This window comes from Pongo abelii, chromosome 13 (assembly GCF_028885655.2).
Source record: "Pongo abelii isolate AG06213 chromosome 13, NHGRI_mPonAbe1-v2.0_pri, whole genome shotgun sequence".
NCBI lineage: Eukaryota > Metazoa > Chordata > Mammalia > Primates > Hominidae > Pongo > Pongo abelii.
In genome coordinates, this window is record NC_071998.2 from 101,834,959 (window position 1) to 101,854,010 (window position 19,052).

At 39.4% G+C, this 19,052-nt stretch overlaps 1 protein-coding gene across 1 annotated transcript in view; it reads left to right on the forward strand.

Moving 5' to 3' along the window:
* MUSK (muscle associated receptor tyrosine kinase) overlaps positions 1–19,052 on the forward strand; it is a 130,041-nt gene that overhangs the window by 70,513 nt on the left and 40,476 nt on the right. Inside the window, exon 7 of the mRNA XM_054520440.2 lies at positions 11,367–11,526. Coding sequence (XP_054376415.1) covers positions 11,367–11,526 — 160 coding nt within the window. The remainder of the gene's footprint in view (positions 1–11,366; positions 11,527–19,052) is intronic.

A 19,052-nucleotide genomic window follows, 5' to 3' on the forward strand; every position in this document is an offset into this window, starting at 1 on the left:
CTCATTCAGACAAAGACATTTGAACAAAGATCTGAAGGAGTTGAAGGGTGACATTACATAGATAAATGGGGGAAGATAACTAGACAAAGTCTCTGAGATAATGGTATACATGACATGTCAGAAAAACAGCAAAGAGACCAATGTGGTTAGAGGGGATTAAGCAAAGGGTCAAGAGATGAGAGGGAGGCATTGTGGATCCTATAGGCCTGTGTGGTCATTTAGACCACTTTGCTTTTATTTGAGTGAGATGAGGTGCCACTGTAGGTCTGTTTCTGTTGTCTGTTTTCCCACTGATTCTTGTTTATTTTGTGTTGTTTCCTTGTGTGCCTAGCTATCTTTGATTACCTGCTGTGCATTGTTTTGAATAAAAATATTAGGAACTATTTTGAGATCTAGATGAAGGTATTTTCCTCCAGAGAGAATTTTGCTTGTTTCTGCCAGGGACAAGAGGTTACTGCTAATCTTGTACCACCTTCAACTAAGCTCAAGGTATGAAGCTCCTTGGGCATCCCAGATAATTATAACATGACCACTAATTCATTATGTGGACTATTTAACTTGTAGTTCACACTGATAGCTCCCTGATATCTAGTTCTTTTAGATCTTAATTTATTATATCTCTTATTAGACTCTATACCTTAATTTATTATATCTCTTATTAGACTCTTATGGGCACAAAGTTTTGATTTATCTCCTGACTCCCTAAGGCTATCCAAAGGAAAGTTCAAATTTTCTGGGTTTGGAAAACTCTCTAAGGGTAAATAAGATTTTCTCAGTTTGTTACACCTGTTAAAATTTTTTTTCAAAATTTTAATTTTTTTCACGGTGTAGCTTTGTCTGAATAACCTAACATCAACATCTGAGACAGAAACCTATCATGGATTTTTATTGTCATTATATTAGACTTTAACCACTTTGGTTTGCACCGAGTCTTTAGTTTCTGATACTCTTTTTGAGGTTAAGAAAATTTATTTTTATTCTTAATTTGATAATTATTTTTAATATAAATATATTTTAAAATCAGTAAAACACTTCATCATCAATTACATCCTCTTTTTGATGTCATTTTTCACTTTAAATTGCAAAGTTTCCCTATGTTGAACCATTCGTTCATTTCTGAATACATTGCTTTTTTGTTTAATTTTTTATTTGTGTTGTTTCAATTTTCTGTATTTTTTTCAGGATTATTTGCATCTATTTTCAATAATAGAAATGGTTTTGTCTTTTAGTAGGCTATCATGATCAGGCTTTGTTAATATTTTTCCAATCTTATAGAATAGACTGTCAAGTTTACATAGTTTCCTTTGATACAGAGCTTGAGGTGAGAAAGTTGAGATGCAAGTCTTTCTTATACTCAGAGACATTTTCCTCTACTATACCAATAATTACTGCTTCTCTCTTCTCCACATCCTTTCTATGTAGACTCCAATTAAATGAATTTCTTTCAAAGCTTCAATCTTTCTCTTCTTTATGCTCTGCATATGTTTGTGGAGGAAATAGGGGGCCCTATTTTATCTGTCAGGTTATTCTCAAGCTCTAGTGTCCACCATGATTGTCTACTATAGGAACACATAACAGAAAATCTCATTCACAATTTCTATCTCACAGGTAGATGCCTCAGCCTGGTGCCATATGCATATATTATAGCTCCCAGAGTTCTTCAATTACTTTGCTGACTTTCTTAAAGTTAGCTCCTGCTTACAGCCCCTGTTATCTGAAGTTTGAAATTTTCCATGACTTTGTAGGGAAAATGTATCCATTCTCCTCTCAGTAAACCTCTTCTTTTGTGCTAGGTTTCAGCTACTTAGTTGATGTTAATTTTTCTATCTATCCAATCACCTCTCTTTATCTTCCAGAATTTGCTGGAAATATCTGATTCTTTGATTATAATACCATCTTTCTATATATTTATTTTTCTTAATTTTGTATTTATCTTCTAGGATTTCGGGTCCATAAACAAGAGTTAAATGTGTGAGCTGAGATTATTATTACTGTAACTCTGATGTTAATGAACATGACTTGCATATAACATGATCTTATTATTTTCTTTGTCATTTAAAAATATTCAGCAGAGCAAGTTCTTTTGCTACTATTTAAGCCTACCTTAAGCAGGCTCTGTGATTTTTCTGGTTACTATTAGTTGATTTTAAATCATTAACATTATCCCAATTTAGTCATTTAAGTGTCTAGTCCTAAGTAATAACCAAAGCATCCAATGGCATTCAAAGTTCCTCCCTTCTCAGGGATATTTCAGCTTAACTTTCATATAAGAAAAAATTGTAGTTGGCTTCTTACCTCATGCTCACTCATTCTTCCCCCAGTTCCTAGCTGCTCTTTACGACCCCAGAAGGGTTGGGTGGGAGGTAGGGAGGAGCAATAACTGGTGCAGGAGAGCCCTAATTCAACTGACACACTTGTAAGTTGGCTTTATACCTTCTGTGCCTGCCAGATATTTAAAACTGACTCTTACCCTCATAGACATATTCATGATTCTTCAGAAATCAGGGAACATTAAGATGATACCAGTGATGCATTTTCCTCAGGCTATCCATCTTTGGCCACATTAGCAAGTCCCCAATTTGTTAGTTGATGGAAAGTCTCTCTGTGTTGGGGTCTAATCAGTCCTCCAAAAAGTCATCTTGGGAGGACTGAAAATGACTCCCAATCAGATCTTCTATAAAACCTTTTTATTGACAAACTCTGGAAGCCCAGACAATTGGACTTTCTCTTCTTTGTTCCTTCCATTGGAGCTGCCAGACAGCCTTTAGATTTTACCGGTGGGAATTACATACTTGTCTAATGTGTCTCCAAATTGCAAGTGTGTTGGAGTCCCCAAGGTCACATTGATGTTTGATGGTTCATGAGAAGGACTCACAGATTTTAGATAAGCTGTTATGATTATGGTTTATTGCAGGAAAAGGATATAGATTAAAATCAGCAAAGAGGAATCAGTTTTCCTCTTCTAGTGAAGTTGCATGGACAGCACTTCATTCTCCCAGCAACAGTGTGTGACAGCATGCATGAAGTATTGTCAACCAAGGAGGCTCACCCTAACCTTGGTGTCCAGAGTTTTTACTGGAGCTCAGTTACATAGATGTGGAGTGCTCACATAACTAGTCTTAGCTAGTTTCCAGCCCCTCCAAAGGTCAAACTAATACAACGTGGCCTAGGATCCCAAGTATTCACTATCATTTACATTATTATCATAAACTATCCAGCATTGCCCAAAATCTCAGATATATAAAGATATCCTTATTACACAGGATATTCCAAGGGGCAGAGGTCATCTCTCAGGAGCCAAAGGCCAGATCTTTCTTTGGAATGTGTAGGGTTTGAGCACCTTGAGCCCATTGAATTAGCCCTTCAACTTTTTACTGCATAGCATTAAAACACATATGTGACTCTCCACGTGGTCACATGGAGGATACTTTTATCCCTTAAGGAGATGGGTGCATGTCCAACCCAGTCCTTTGGGTGGACTGAGAATGGCTGTCAATATGGCTGAACAACCCAAACCTTGATAACTCATCTAACTGGTGGCTATTTTCAGTTTTCATCTCCTCCAGGATAGGCTGTCCAACTTGTTGGTATCTTGGCTGTAATGAACATATATTATCATATTACAGTATATTAATGGTACCATTTGGAGATCAAAGAAGTGTCCCAAATTGGGACACTTTAATATCCACATCATCCCAAATTGTGTTTAATGCAAGCATCACAAAAAGAAAATGGGGAACTTCTTTTTAAGGAAGGCAAAACCTTATGGTATAATTCAAATGATATTAAGTGTAATTTCTACCCAATCCAAGGCACATTCCTTCATGGACTTGAACCATTTCATATCTTCATGACTTTCTCTTCTCCAGGATTATATTAGTATTTAGGGCTGCCATAATAGAATACCACAGATAGGGTGTCTTAAACAACAGAATTTTTTTTCCTACAGTTCTAAAAGCTGGAAGTACAAGGTCAAGGTGCTATCAGGGTTGGTTTCTGGTAAGGCTTCTCTTCCTGGCTTGTAGATGGCTTCACATGGTTATCTCCCTGTATCGTCACAGGGCTTTCTCTCCTTGTGTGTGCACTTCTGGTGTCTGTGCCTACAATGATGAGCACCAAAAATCCCGGAGTGTTTTTCATAACACAGTTCTTATTCCTAAATAGTTTTTATTCATCTCTTTTGTACACCATTATAAGGTTTCCTCCTCTAAATTAAATAACAGTGGCTAAAACTAAGGCAAATACTCTGGAGCAAAATAAAAACTAAAAAACAGATAGCCTTAAAGCAGGAAGTTATCCTGTCACTAGGGCTTGGCATACTGTAGGCTTTAGAAGCATTTCACGGCATGAAAGAATGGTAACCCTGAGGCATCTCCATGTAATAAGTTAATTTGTTTACTGCTTTTAAATAAAGTTAAACAACTTACAGTTTCAGAAAGATAGAAGGGAAGAGCATTCGGAAGACTGGGAGTGAAGTTTCCCAGGCCTGAACCCTTATTCAAAGGCGTCTCGACATGGATAACCTCGAGAACATTATGCTAAGTGAAATAAGCCAGATACAGAAAGGCAAATACCAAATGATCTCACTTATATGTGGAATCTAAGAGTTGAACTCATAGAAGCTCAGAATAGAATAGTGGCTGTCAGGGATGGGAGAATGGAGTGATGATCATCAAAGGGTACAAAGTTTCAGTCACGCAAGATGAATAAGTACTGGAGATGTAATGTACAATATGGTGACTACAGTTAACACTGTATTGCACACTTGAAATTTGCTAAGAGGGTGGATCCCAAGTGTTCTTAAAACACACACACAAAGGTAACCACGTGAGATGATAGTTCACTAGCTTGATTGCAGTAATCATTTCATAACATATATATATATATCTCAAAACATCACCTTGTTCACCTTAAATATATACAATTTCTATTTGTGAGTTATACCACCAATAAGCTAAAAAAAATTAAAAGTCTAAATTTTTTTAAAGGAGTTTCAAAAAATAATGCTTTGCTCTATACTTATACCTGGCCCCACCCTTGTCCCTCTAAAGCAGGGTGCCCTAGGAAGATTGATTGGCTGCAGCCCCAAAAGGTGAGAACTAGGACACAAGACAAGAAAGGGAAGAAGGGGAAGGGAGAGAAGAAGTGGAGAGCAAAGTATGTCAATGGGTGAAATTTTAGTTGGATGTTGTAAAACAGGAAAAAAAATGCCAAATTCTATGGCTACTCCAATAACAAAGAATGTCTTATGGCAATGGCACCCTCCAAGGCGTATACTTCATTTATTATTGTCACTTTCACTATTGTTTTAGCTGAAGTTTTTTTTCTGTAACTTGAACAAAATCATTTTTCTCGTAATTTGTTAATAAAATTGTTTCATTTTATCTGTCTATCCTACATCCCTTCAAATACAGTACATAAACAAATGAACGTGCTTTTCCAGCTTGTAACTTGAGGCACGGTAGAATGAGAATTAGAGAGGGAGTTGGAAGACTGAGGTTGTAAATGCCCCTCTTTAGTTAATGTGATTTTGGGGTCCATTTACCACTCAGACACTGATTTTCTCATATCTATCTACACTAACACAGATGTCAGGTGGCTGTCAAAGATGATCTCTAATGGTATAATTACAGACATCAGGGCTAATGTTCTCTAATTTTGTCCAGTTACAACAAAGTAACTTGGAGTCCCTGTTCTTCTTTACCTCTCTAAGAACGTTTCAAGTGTCATTTAAAATTTGATTCTTATTTGTCAATGTGTTTTTTGGCTCTTCTGTGGAAATTGTTATAGTCTTAAGCCTGTCAAGGGAGTACAAAGACATCCTAAGAAAATTGGGAGACCGGGCCGGGCGCAGTAACTCACTCCTGTAATCCCAGCACTTTTGGAGGCCGAGGTGGGAGGATTACGAGGTCAGGATGGAGATCATCCTGGCTAACACGGTGAAAACCTCGTATCTACTAAAAATACAAAAGAATTAGCCGGGCGTGGTGGCACATGCCTGTAGTCCCAGTTACTTCGAGCCTGAGGCAGAAGAATCACTTGAATCTGGGAGGCGGAGGTTGCAGTGAGCCAAGATTGCACCGCTGCACTCCAGTCTGGGCAACAGAGCGAGACTCCATCTCAAAAAACAAATAAAATAAAATTGGGAGACTGACAATATAACTTCACTAATTCAAAAAATAAATAAAATAAAATTGGGAGACTGACAATATAACTTCACTAATTTGTTTATGTAAAAATAGTAATAAAGAAAATGGAAAGATACATACTTTTTAAATTTTTAGTATTTTCAAAAGATTCATATGAGGTTAGAACTGGAAGATAAATGATTATTCTCTGTTGAAGTTCAGGAATAACAAGAGTACGATAGTTAAGATAGTTGAGGCCTTATTGAGACCCCAACTTATTCATTCAACATGTGACTCACAAAAAGTGAGAGGCAAAATAGATTTATCACCTCAGATTCTAAAACAGGAATAAAACAAACGAAGTGACTTTCATCCAGGAAGAAAGCAAAAGTACATCCGCAGTTCTTACGGTCAGAGAGTGTGTGCTGCTCTTAGAGCCAAGTTTAGTTCTTGGTAATTCTACCCAAGTCTGAAAGGAAATCAAGATGACTGTCCACATTGACGCAAATCACAGGACATGGAGGCAATGTCAGGCATTTAATGTTGTAAAAGTTGCAAACCAGAAATCCCATGGAGGAGAACACAGAGAATCCTATAGTCCTGATATCATTTTTGGTGGAATGAACAAAGACGAACGAAGAGCTGGGAGATATTTGGCACAGAACAAAACAGAGTTTGAACTGTGGCTCTTCACTCACTACAAGTTAGTAAACTAATGCCATAGCACGCTGCTCAGTACAATGGGTACTCTGAAAGAAGTGAGTGCTCCCTTTCTCCCCTGCTGTGAACCTGCCGGTAAACCAAAACCCTGAATAGTTAGAGCCAAAGAGCAGGAGAAAGTCCAGCAACGTGTCCCAAAGTGATTAGAAACTATCTTGCTTTCCTCCTATGGAAATACCAAGCATTTTTAGTGGAAATCTGAATTCACAGATGAAGTTCAGAGTGAATAGTAACATTCCTTTTGTTTTACAATCTTGGAAACAGTAGTTTGGCATGGAAAGAGCAGAGCTTACTTTTTAAAAAGAAAATTATTTGTAGTTTTATTACCAGATTTATTTATAGTTATACCAGTAATATCTCTGTTATTTTGGCATGCAACTAAAAAATATAGAAAAATTTCATGTCCCTCTTGCTTTGTCCAATAAATATAATTTCTAAAATATTTTAGAAGTTGAATAATTTTAACATATTAGAAGAATTTTATAATATAAACAGCCAAATCACCTAGGTTGAAGGTTGTCTTTTAGAATTTTCTTAAAGGGAGGCATATCTATATTTAGACATATTTTTAAGAGGCAAGAGTTTTGGTTTAAAATATATGACCTGTGAGGTCCTTTTATCCTACTAGCTGTGTAAACCAAAATAATTACATGTAACAAGTCTTATGTGGAATAATTCAGCAGCCAGTTTGAAAGAGGCTAATGTTTATGGCTACATTAATCAGAAAAACTATGGAAATGTCTCTTGGTTTATTATCCCTTTTTCTATGATTCATAAACAGACATTATTACAACTGCATAAACATGAACCCTACTGGGCCACACTTTTTTTTTTTTCCCCCCAAGATGGAGTCTTGTCATGAGGCTGGAGTGCAGTGGCGCGATCTCAGCTCACTGCAACCTTCACCTCCTGGGTTCAAGCAATTCTCCTGTCTCAGCCTCTCGAGTAGTTGGGACTACAGGCGGGTGCCATCAAGCCCAGCTAACTTTTTGTATTTTTAGTACAGACGGGGTTTCACCATGTTAGCCAGGATGGTCTTGATCTCCTAACCTCGTGATCTGCCTGCCTTGGTCTTCCAAAGTGCTGGGATTACAGGCATGAGCCACTGCACCCGGCCCTGGTCCACATTCTAACAGTTCCATAGGGTATTTCCAGCCAGCTAGAACTATATGCAAGACAGGGCCTTTGAGGCCAGAATACCTTTCAGAGGTCTTCCCTAGCTAAGGTCAAATCATAAAATTATTGGATTATCCATAGCTGGGGGTAGATTCTCTCAAGACGGCATTAGTAATGTATTAATGATACATTAAGAAGTACTCCAGGGGTCTATAACTGCTCTATCACCTTCAAAGAGTTTTTACACACATTATGTCAGGTATGAATTATTATGCCTATTTAATAGAGCTTCCTATCCTACTGCCTGTTTTTAGGAAAAAAAATGTTTTATTGTGATCTTTATTGTATATATTTAAGGTATAAAACATGATGTTTAGATAAACATATACAGTGAAATGATTACTATAGTCAAGCAAATTAACAGGTCCATCTCCTCACATAGTTACGGTTAACTCAGAAAGACAGAACATCACACCCAGAGCAGGGAGCTGTGTCTCCAGCTCCCTCAGGTCCATATGCCTGAGTGACTTGGAGAAAATCATGTATTTCCTGTAACTACCAGACATAGTCACCTCAATTAAGTACTCTGCTTTACTTAGGCATACCTTGGTAAAAGCTCACAGTACTAATCTGGACTCACCCCTTTGATCTTTGAAATCTGAGGCGGGAAAAAATATCAAAATGGAGAGCAGAGGGATTTGTTTTTATTTTCAGATCATCAAATATACTAAACTGTTGATCAGAACGATCCATGAAGAAAGAAAAACAAATTCAAACTATGACTAACAAGGCCTGCTGTGCGTGAGTCACAAACTGAATCAAGCAAGGCCTCTGGAAGCAGGGGGAAAAGCATTCAGGAGTCACTTTGTACTCAAGCATGAACCTCCTAAGTGTTGGTCTCTTTGCTGAACTATTTCAACACCTGGATGAAGTCCAGGAGAAGAGACGTCAGGCAGTTTAAAAACTGCTTCTCTTTCCTACTAAGGATGTTTTCAGTGACCTTGAGGAGGTGTTTAAGAATGACTTTCTTAGGTGTGAACATGAAAACATTGCCCTAAGTGGGACTTAGGGCAACATTTGGGGAGATTCCTTGCTTCAGAGTTGTCTCTAAGGCATTGCACATTCCTACTTCTTGCAGGAGGGAACTATTTTTGCAAAGCATTTTGCAAACTGTTCTGCTTTTGCTTATCTAAACTGGAAAGAGATATTTATAAACAAAATATAAAATACAAAATAACATAAAGTCTGTTGATTGAGCATAGAGGCTTGGGGTCTTTAGCTTTTTTTCTCATTGTTGCTTTGTATTAAAATTTAGGCGAGTCCAAATATTTTCAGTCCCCTTGATCTAACTGGGATACTCATACAATGAGACATTGCACTTCTGATAAATATGATAATGATGAGTTTAGTTCGAATTCCCAACTGAGTGCATGTCTCTTAAAAATATTTTTCTCTTCACTTTGTAAATTTCTCATAGAGTCTAGGTTGCTTATCTGGGGAAAATGCCACAATACTTGATCTGACCTGAAAAGATTCCCAGTTAAGGTAAATTGATACTCATATAAGCCAGTTTTTATCATAAGAATTGAGACTAGTAGGGAAAGTAAAGAATAAAAAGCTAGTTGGACAAACGTTCACTGAATGATTGCTACACAGTGCTTGGTGCCAGGGATAGCCAGCCACCTGGCAGCTAGGAAGAAAGCTGGCCTTACCTCAGAGCTTTCTTCTTCCTGGCTAGTCAAACTGTGAAAATCCTCTCTCATGCAACACAATAAAATAATTGGCTCCAAAATGTCTCATTCTCAGCCTCATTCCCTAGTACTGAACAGAGGAATCTCTCTCAGCCAAGCAGCCAAGCTCAGGCCAACATGGGACGTACCTCCACTCCTTAAGATAAAGTCAAGGCACAACATCAACTGATTCCTTAATTGTCATTTCACTCCAATTTCTCTCAAATTGGCATCAGATTTCCCTCATATAAGTAGTGTTAATTAAAGATTAGTTATTGAAAATGTGGTATTGTGCTCAAGAAAATGGTGAAAAAAGAACCACCATTTAAAAAAATGCCACCACCTTAACAATGACATTTGTCAGATATGTATTTTGTTCATGGTTGGTTGATTTGTTAAGGTAATTGTTACTCTTGTTTTCTAATGACTGCTCATTTGCTCTCTCTTCAGGGACTAGGAAAGACACTGTAACATAATGATTAAAAGCATAGGCTTTTGTGTCAGACATGCTAGGATGCAAATTCTAACTATGCAACCTTGTAAAATGTGCTGGGCAGCTATCTTTCCTATAGAGTTGGAGTAATGTTGACTAATATATATGCATTTGTATAAATTAAGCTGTTAATTGTGTATCAATATTGCATTGATATCTTGGCTCTTTAAGGACATTTGATTTTCTGGTTTAAGTAGTACCTCCTGCATGAACTTCCTAACGTGTTGGTCTCTTTGCTGAACTATTTCAACACCTGGATGAAGTCCAGGAGAAGAGAGGTCAGGCAGTTTAAAAACTGCTTCTCTTTCCTACTAAGGATGTTTTCAGTGACCTTGAGGTATTATGTATGTATTATGTATGTCATGCCTCAGAGACAGACTTGGCTTCACAACCATTTTTCCTGATAACCATCCACCTATCTGACATGCATTTATGGGGAACTGAACAGGAGTTATGAAAATAAGTCATTAAGTCTGCAACCTCTCATACTTAACTGTCATTTGCAGGACATTGAAGACATATATCAGAGGATCCACACCGTATATAATTCATACCTTGTATTGGTTACCTATGGCTGTATCACAAATCAGCCCAAAGCTTAGTGACTTAAACCAGTAACTATTAGTGCTCACAAGTCTGTGGTTCAACTGGGTGGTTTCACTGATATGGTTTTGCTGCTGGGCAGGACTGCCTGATCTCGGCTGGTCAAGTTCCTGTGATCGGCAGCTTGAAAGAGTGCTAGTTGGTTCAGAATAGCCTTATGCGTACCTTGGATGGTTGTTGTTGGTTCCCATCTGGGGCAGTGGGGATAAACCGGCCATGTGTGTTTCATCTTCTACCATGCGGGCTCTTGCTTGTTTATAGGCAGTCCCAGGTTCCATAAACAAGAGAGCAAGCCACAATGTGCAAGAACTTTAGTTTCTGCTCATTCATTCCAAAACACATCACAAGGCTAATCTAGATTCAAATTATGGAGGAAAATGCTACTTCTTGAAGGAAGAGCTACAAAGTCATATTGCAAGGGCATGGGCATAGGGAGGGAAAATCTTTTGGCTATTTTTGCACTGTACCACGTGCACTTGATTATAATCTTAATGCTTTTCCCTTCAGATCTACTGACATAGTATAGTAGGAAATCCTTGACTGAGTTCTATCTTTTATTTTCCTTTACTCCATCAGGTTTCTTCTGGGTCCATTCAAGAGAGTGTGAAAGACCGAGTGATTGACTCAAGACTGCAGCTGTTTATCACCAAGCCAGGACTCTACACATGCATAGCTACCAATAAGCATGGGGAGAAGTTCACTACTGCCAAGGCTGCAGCCACCATCAGCATAGCAGGTAGGATGCCCCTTCACATTTGCATTGTTCCAGGAGAGGGGAGAGTTGATACTATCCTGCAATATCCAGCATTGGAGAAAATCTCCCTTTTCTTTTATCTCTTATTTCAGTTGCATTTGGGCTATTTCGTCCTCCATGGGGATACTCCAGAGGTGACCTAGATATGGATTTTGGCAGATTTGCTGCCTGAAAAACTAAATCCTCAATACCTACCCAAGTGATAGGTAACAGCTTCCAGGAACTCACTTCTTCCTTCCTTCCTTTTTGTTTTTCTTATCTTTTTTCCTTTTCTCCATTTCTCTTTCCTCCCTCCCTCCTTCCCTCCCTCCCTGCCTTCTTTGCTTCCTTCTTTCCTTCCTTCCTTCATTCCCTCCTTCATTCCTCCTTCCTTCCCTCCCTCCCTTCTTTCCTCCCTCTTCCCTTCCCTCCCTCCCTCTTTTCCTTTTCTTTAATTTCCTTTCCTTTTCCCCACTCCCCGTTCTCTCTCTTGGTTGATCAAACTTCCCAAGTCTCTCATGGAGAAAGTTGGCAGACATTCAACATGGTCGTGCCAATTTCTGCATGGCTATTTCTTGCGGGCATTTCTACCTATGAGCATGATCCTTGTGGTCTTTCCCTTCCCTGCTTCAGCAAGCCACAGCAGGACTTACAGGTGTTTTCAAGAAAAAGGCTGACACACGGATTTCTAGGATGTTTGTGTTGAGTTCTAAAGGTTTATTTTTAAAATGTAAATGTCCCAAAGGCTTCTGAGAACATTTATAGAATTCCTAGAGATGGAAATAATCCCTGTATCAGGAAATGCCAGGCATATTAAATTCATAGCGTGTCTATGGCTCAAGGGTCAGGAGAGAGGTGCTTGGCCTGACATGTAAGGCAAGCACGGGTAGAGCTTGTGCCTAGGGCTAACTCCCCACAGCCTGCTGTTTCTTATTACAGTGCCACCTCTTTGATCTTCCCTGATGGGGAACTTTCCAGTAATGTCTGTGATTTGTAATATGAGGTGAATAAAAGCCACAGATAAATGATAAGGAGCACTGGACAAGGCTGGCCCTCTGGGACTGCCTGTGAAGGAAAAGGAAGACTTCAAAATTAAGGCTCCCTCTCCTTTCTCCCCCAGTGGTATCTCTGCCTACCATATCTTCAGACATCATATCAGTTATTCTAGCATTTCCACAGGTGGGAAATTATTTCTCCCAGAAAATGAATAGTCTTCTAAAAGTAAATTCAACTCAATTTAACAAATAATAATAATATCATATAAGTAGTAATAGTATAATAATCATATAATATAAATAGTAATAAGAATTACTATTTACATAGCACTTTGCTGTTTATAAAGCACTTTTACATGCATTTATCAAGTACTCTAGATGACGCCCATTGTGTTGGGTAGAGTAAGAGATGAAAAGTTAATTCAAAAATGGGTCCTGCCTTCCAGGGACTCTGAATCTAGAAGGAAGTCAGTCAGTCACATATATTATGGCACTGGCTGTATTCCATTGCAGAAGCATACACAAAATACAACAGCAGAACAAGAGAGGGAGGATGTCAGGGAATCCTTGGAAAAGAGGTATCATTGGAGCAGAAGATGTGGGTATGAGATGACTAGGTTGAAGTCAAACCTTTCAAACCTGTTCAAAAAACAGCAAATCAGTGGTCAAGGCTAGACCACAAGAGAGAGAGCAGGGAGGTAGAAAGTGGAAACAAAAGTTGAAACATGGGCTCTAGCCAGGTTATGAAGAGCCTGCATAGGTTTAGTATATTATTTCATTGATGAGAAGTCATTTAATGATTTAGAAGAAATAAGTGCAATAGATATATCCTCTAGCAAATTAACAGATGCTGAGGTGTCAGGAGGTTGAGAAGTGTGGCAAGCTGTCAGGACGCTCTTCCAGGTGTCTCAAAAAGTCATGAAGGTCTGAACAGCAGCAGCGGCATTGGTTCAGAGGGAAGAGGAGAGATGCACAGGACAAATCAGGACAGAAATTAGGTTTGCAAATGCTTGAAAATGGCAGTGGGCTAGAAGAATGAGTTCAGATGTGTCTGATTTTGAAAGGTGCCCAGGACAAACAATAATATATAAACACAAAGAATATGAACAGGAGAAGGTCCAGGAGATAATAGAATACTCAAAAATGCTGATGCCTTTAAATTACCTGGAATTATTCTGGTCTTGCTGTCTTTGTTTCATTTGACATTTGATCAAGACCTACTGTTAAATAAACATCCATTTATAAAAAATCTATCAATATATATTTATATAACATATATGTATGTGAGTATGTGTGTTTATATACACACACACGGAGAGAGAGAGAATCACATTTACCTATGAATACTCAGTGCAAGAAAATAAACTGATGTACTTTAATTTAACCTGCACTTTCACTGGGCAGAAGAAAAATATTAATGTTATTAATCTTAGGAGAGTCTCATTTCAGGTCATTATTCAGTCACTCAAAAATACCCCTGCCAGAGCTTTCTCCCTCTTCTTCCTTCCTTCTGTTTCCCTAGATGGCAAAGAAGAAGAGGATTTGTATTTAGGCAGTGGTGTCTTCTGGACACCTCCCACACCACTACTACCCCCTGGATCTCTAGTGAAGTCTGCAGCTGAGGAACTTGTGATTTTATCTCTTGGCTTGGTTAGGGCCCAGGGGACCTCCCTGGCTGGCTCAGCCTGTTTGAGACATCTTTTGGAGCAGCACAGCCCTCTGCATCTCAGCCAAATCGTTCATCATGCCCTTGTCTACACTCTGCTCTGCAACCTTGGAAGCTAGATCTCCCTGTCTGTCCCTACTGTGGCCCTGTGGCTGGCCTGCTGAATTCCAACTCAGCTCCTTCAGTACTCCTCATGGGGTCTGAAGCATCTTCTAGATCACTTTCAAGGCATACAAAATTCAGAAGAGATTTGGGCTTGCTAACTCAGTTCTGCTGTCTGCCCAACCATGTGATGCTACCATTTTTACATTAATGTTGCCATCCATATCAGAGTAAGGGATCCCTGTGGGGTGTTTTACTTATAGCATCCTAAATAAGAAGTTAGAAAAACTCCATCTGCTTTTGGCTTTTTCCTTAATTGATCAATACACCTCTATTCTAGGATTTGGGTTCAGAAAAGGGATCTATAAAATCTACAAAATATCCAAATTTTTAATCTCTCTATCTTCCTCCTTTTCACAGCATACAAAGCTGGAAGAGCAGGTGGTCAGGGATCTCCCCCAACCTTCAGTGCAGTAATCTTTAGAGCTTACTCATCATAAGTACAAAGGTGGTTGTGAAGGCAGTGCTATAACCACTGAGGAGAACCTAATAAAATGGGTATATCTACTCCACACAAGGGGAGATTCATCCCATGAACACAATCTTTAAGATGCTGAGAGGATTAGAGGGCATGATTGCCACCATGCTATATGAAGCAACATCATGACTCCATTCCTGCCCTAGCCCAAATGAGAACCTGATCCAACTCCATAAATAGAACACCAACAGGGAAATCTGTAACCTTAAAAAAAATGGCATCTTTCAGTGGTAGAAAGAGCCTAAAGGTCTGAGACAGGCAATACAGGAAGGCCATGTCCTAGGGTGTAGGGAGAGGTCATCTTAGATATCAGTGTTGAGAAAGACCAGAATGAGGATGGGGACAATCAGCAATGGCCACCCAGGAAAAATAACAGTGGAATTTGCATGGGGGAAGGGATGGTGGGAGCAATGCAAAGATTGGCATGTGGCAGCAGAGAGTAGCTTGCAATCTGCTGCAGCAGCAGAGGTGAATGCCTATGAAGAAGTTATCTCTGTAGGAATAATGGTTGTGTAGACTAGAACCAGCTATGACTTTTCATGAGCTTGACAATGGCAGTGTGATGGAGGTCAGCTTTAGAGTGGGGAGAAGTTGGGGACCCTGGAAGTGAGACTTGAAGCCACTCTGGACAGGGGAATGTTTACAGTAGCTACCCAAGGAACTTGGGTAGAGGTAGAGAAGGCAGCATAAGGAGAGGGTTAACCTATAACTGGGACCTCAGACTTTGCCCTTCCGAACCGCAAAGGCAACAATTAAATCTGACCATGTACAGAATCATAGTGCTGCATGATGTTCGGAGTCAAGTAAAGAAATGAGAATTGTTACTCAAAAACTGAAAAACAGAAAAGACTAAAAAGGTCTAGAGTGGATATGATAAATGAGAAACATGTCTATTAATTAAAAAATCGCTACACATCTAGTGTTATTCCCTGGAATAAGACCCTTTTGTCCAACCCCTGATTTGTTTGTCTGGTTGATTCTCACTGATTATTAGGGGACCTGACACTCCCTGACTTTTCCCAAAATTTCCCCAGGCAGACCTAATAAGGGTGTGTCATGAGTGTGATTGAATAAAACTTCTGAACTCCCATGAGACAACTTCCATTTTCTCTTCCTCTTTGACCTGCTCTTGTGAGTTAGACCTGCTAGAAGCCCCATGAAGGTCCCTCTGGAATCACTGAGGAAACTACCTCCCAACCCTGGGGTGCTCTGTGGAATGATATTTTAAGGAAATGAGGCTACTTCGATGAAAAAGGGATCCTTGGAGCCTCTTTCATTCAGGGTCATTTGAAAGAAGCTTGGCCTTATGCTCCCCAGATCTCCCAGAAGTCAAGTATGGTATTTGCTTTCTCCATTTCTGCTTTTGGCCCCTCTCTCGGCATCCGATGAGGCTGGCCGGAAGTCCAGAACTTCAAGTCAGACATGGCGCCTCTTTTGCCATTCTGGCAATGCTTCCTTAATGCCAAACTCCGCTATCTCATTTAACCATCTCCATCCTCCCCTATGTGACTAGTACCCCAGTAATCCACAGCCTTCTCTGTCATGTTCCTCGTGTTTCCCTTTGAAATTTCTACTCCATCTGTTTATTTGCTCTTCCCAGCAGGAAAACTGGAAATGGAAAAAGCTGATCTTCTGCTTATGCTTAGGATTATGTCTAATGATATTTCTAGTGTTTGAAGGACAACAAAAAATAAAGATCAGCCTTCATTTTTCCAAAACCCTTCCATGTGTCTGCCCAAATCCTTACGCATTGTTTTAGAAATGTGATATATTTCTTTCTGACTCATTTACATTTACTGTTAGTCATCAAAAGGAGTCAGAAAAACTTTTGGAACCTCTCCCTATGAACCAGGAAGTTGCATTTCCCCTCCAGTCACAACCCCACAAGCCTCAGGTTGCAAAGTAAACTTGCCAGGATGCTGGGCATTTGGCAAGATGCTTCTCTTTGTCATCAGAACCCTCAGCCCTGTGGAAGAAAGCAAGACAGCCTATGATGCCTATAGTGAGCATAGTCCTAGAACAGCCAGAGACCATCAAAACGGACACAGGGATTCAGAAGAGAAAAATACAGGCCAGGTGTGGTGAGTCACACCTGTAACCCCAACACTTTGGGAGTCCGAGGCGGGCAGATCACCTGAGGTCAGGAGTTTGAGACCAGCCTGGGCAACATGGTGAAACTCCATCTCTACTAAAAAATACAAAAATTAGCCAGGTATAGTGATGCATGCCTGTAATCCCAGCTACTTGGGAGGCCGAGGCACGAGAATCACTTGCACCTGGAAGGTGGAGGCTGCAGTGAGCTGAAATTGCACCACTGCACCACGGCACTCCAGCCTGAGCAATAGAGTGAGACTCCATCTCAAAAAAAAAAAAAAAAGAGAGAGAGAAAATAAAATTCTCAACGGCACCAACAGGTCCTTCATCAGAGAGTGAGGTCCATGGTTCTATCCATGGTTATCCAGTCTCAGAGTACAGGGACGAGCCTATGGTCACACACCCCTCTAATGTAAGCCACTCCCCATTCTACAAACAACCCCCGCTTTCTATATTGCCCCTTCTTTGAATCGACCTCAGGGTCTGAGCCTTTTGGTCACTAAATTTAAAAGTCACATGAATACAGGTAGTATTATCAAAACTGAGCAGGAGGGGAAAATCTGATGTGGTAATACTGGAGTCTCCCAAACTCCCCAGATGAACCACATGATTTTATTTTTCTTATTTCAAAAGAGGTGATGTTTCACACTACTACAGAAAAAAAAAATGGAACTTTGAACACTATTTCATAATCAGTATAGCTGATTGAATGTACTGACATGTTTCATGCTCCTTCTCATGTCTGATAGCCACACTCCTGTTTCCTCCCAATGTTGGAGATAATTCTTGAGACTTGGTAACAGAGCAGTAGCACGTAATTTGCTTTACCACTCAGTGCTTCAACCATCATAGGTAAAGAGTGTTCTTATCAACAAAACAGACACCATCCCTGGCATTCCATGCTGGCTTTGTCTGGTTTTAAATTAATTAAAGTTGTTTTGTTTTTGTTTTTAATAAAAGGGAAAAGGATAAATGAGTAACAGCCAGTAGCCACACTAAATTGCTACCAGATGTTCTGCAGTTAGGCATAAAAGGTAAGCATCCTTTTACAATCAGGCAGCTTTCTTATATTAAAACAGTTCTGTTTCAGAAGAGAGCCAATGTTTTTACTGACTTCTAGATAATTTCAAAGATACTACAATATTGGTGGATATTTTAAGAATTTTTAAATACTACAAATATTGGTGGGATATTTTGAGAATTTTTAAAAATTGAATTCTGGGCTTAAAGCATTTTATAGTTGCAAGGTTCTTGGACCCCTTCCTCATCTCCTAGCCATACACCCCCACAAAAAGAAAAGAAAATGCAAGTGGAGACATTTCCTATAGAAGCTCATTATCCCCTCCCAGGTACTATGGCTGGATTCTCTTTCGCATTGGCTTATCTCCATGCTCCTTCCACATTACAAAACGAGGGCTCTATCATTTACATAACCTTGGCCCCCTTGTTTTTCAATAGATCTTCCTGCTCAGCTGCTATTAGAATCTGCCTTTGTGCTTCCAAATTATACGCCATTTTCTCTGGAAGAATCTTCCAGTGTTCCAATGTCTTTCTTCCCACTATTCTATTTGCATAATGGCAGAATTGCCATGAGATTTGGGGGCGTGAAGGCACTTCTTTCCTGAGTTCAGCAGTGACATAGAGTTCTCTTCATTCTCTTTCATAGCCTTTGGTCATTTTAACTGACTCTTGCAGGCCTCTTGCCTGGTTCACTAAAATTTAAATTCTGTCTAATTTATAATTTGTTGACATCATTGGCATCATCTCTTAAATGATCAAAATGACAATCCTACAGCCCAGCCTGCCTATCTCAGCAAAACAGAAAGAATCTACTAGATTTTTTTCAGAATGGAAATAGGTATAAAATGTATAATGATTTAGCTATTGTCCAGCAAATTATCCGGCAGTTGGAGTCCTGCAAATCTTAGAGACATCTTGATGTTTCCTTCATAGTCACTCCAGGGTCTGTTAGTTCTTACGTATAAAGAAATTTCACAAAGAAATTCAGCTTTTCTCACTGCTAGAAGGATGTGGTCTTCTGTCCCTAAGCAAAGTGACCGATTTAGGGAAAGGATAAAATTTTAGAGCTTATTATTGGCTAAAACCCTACTCTGGATCAAAAGTTTGTTTTTAA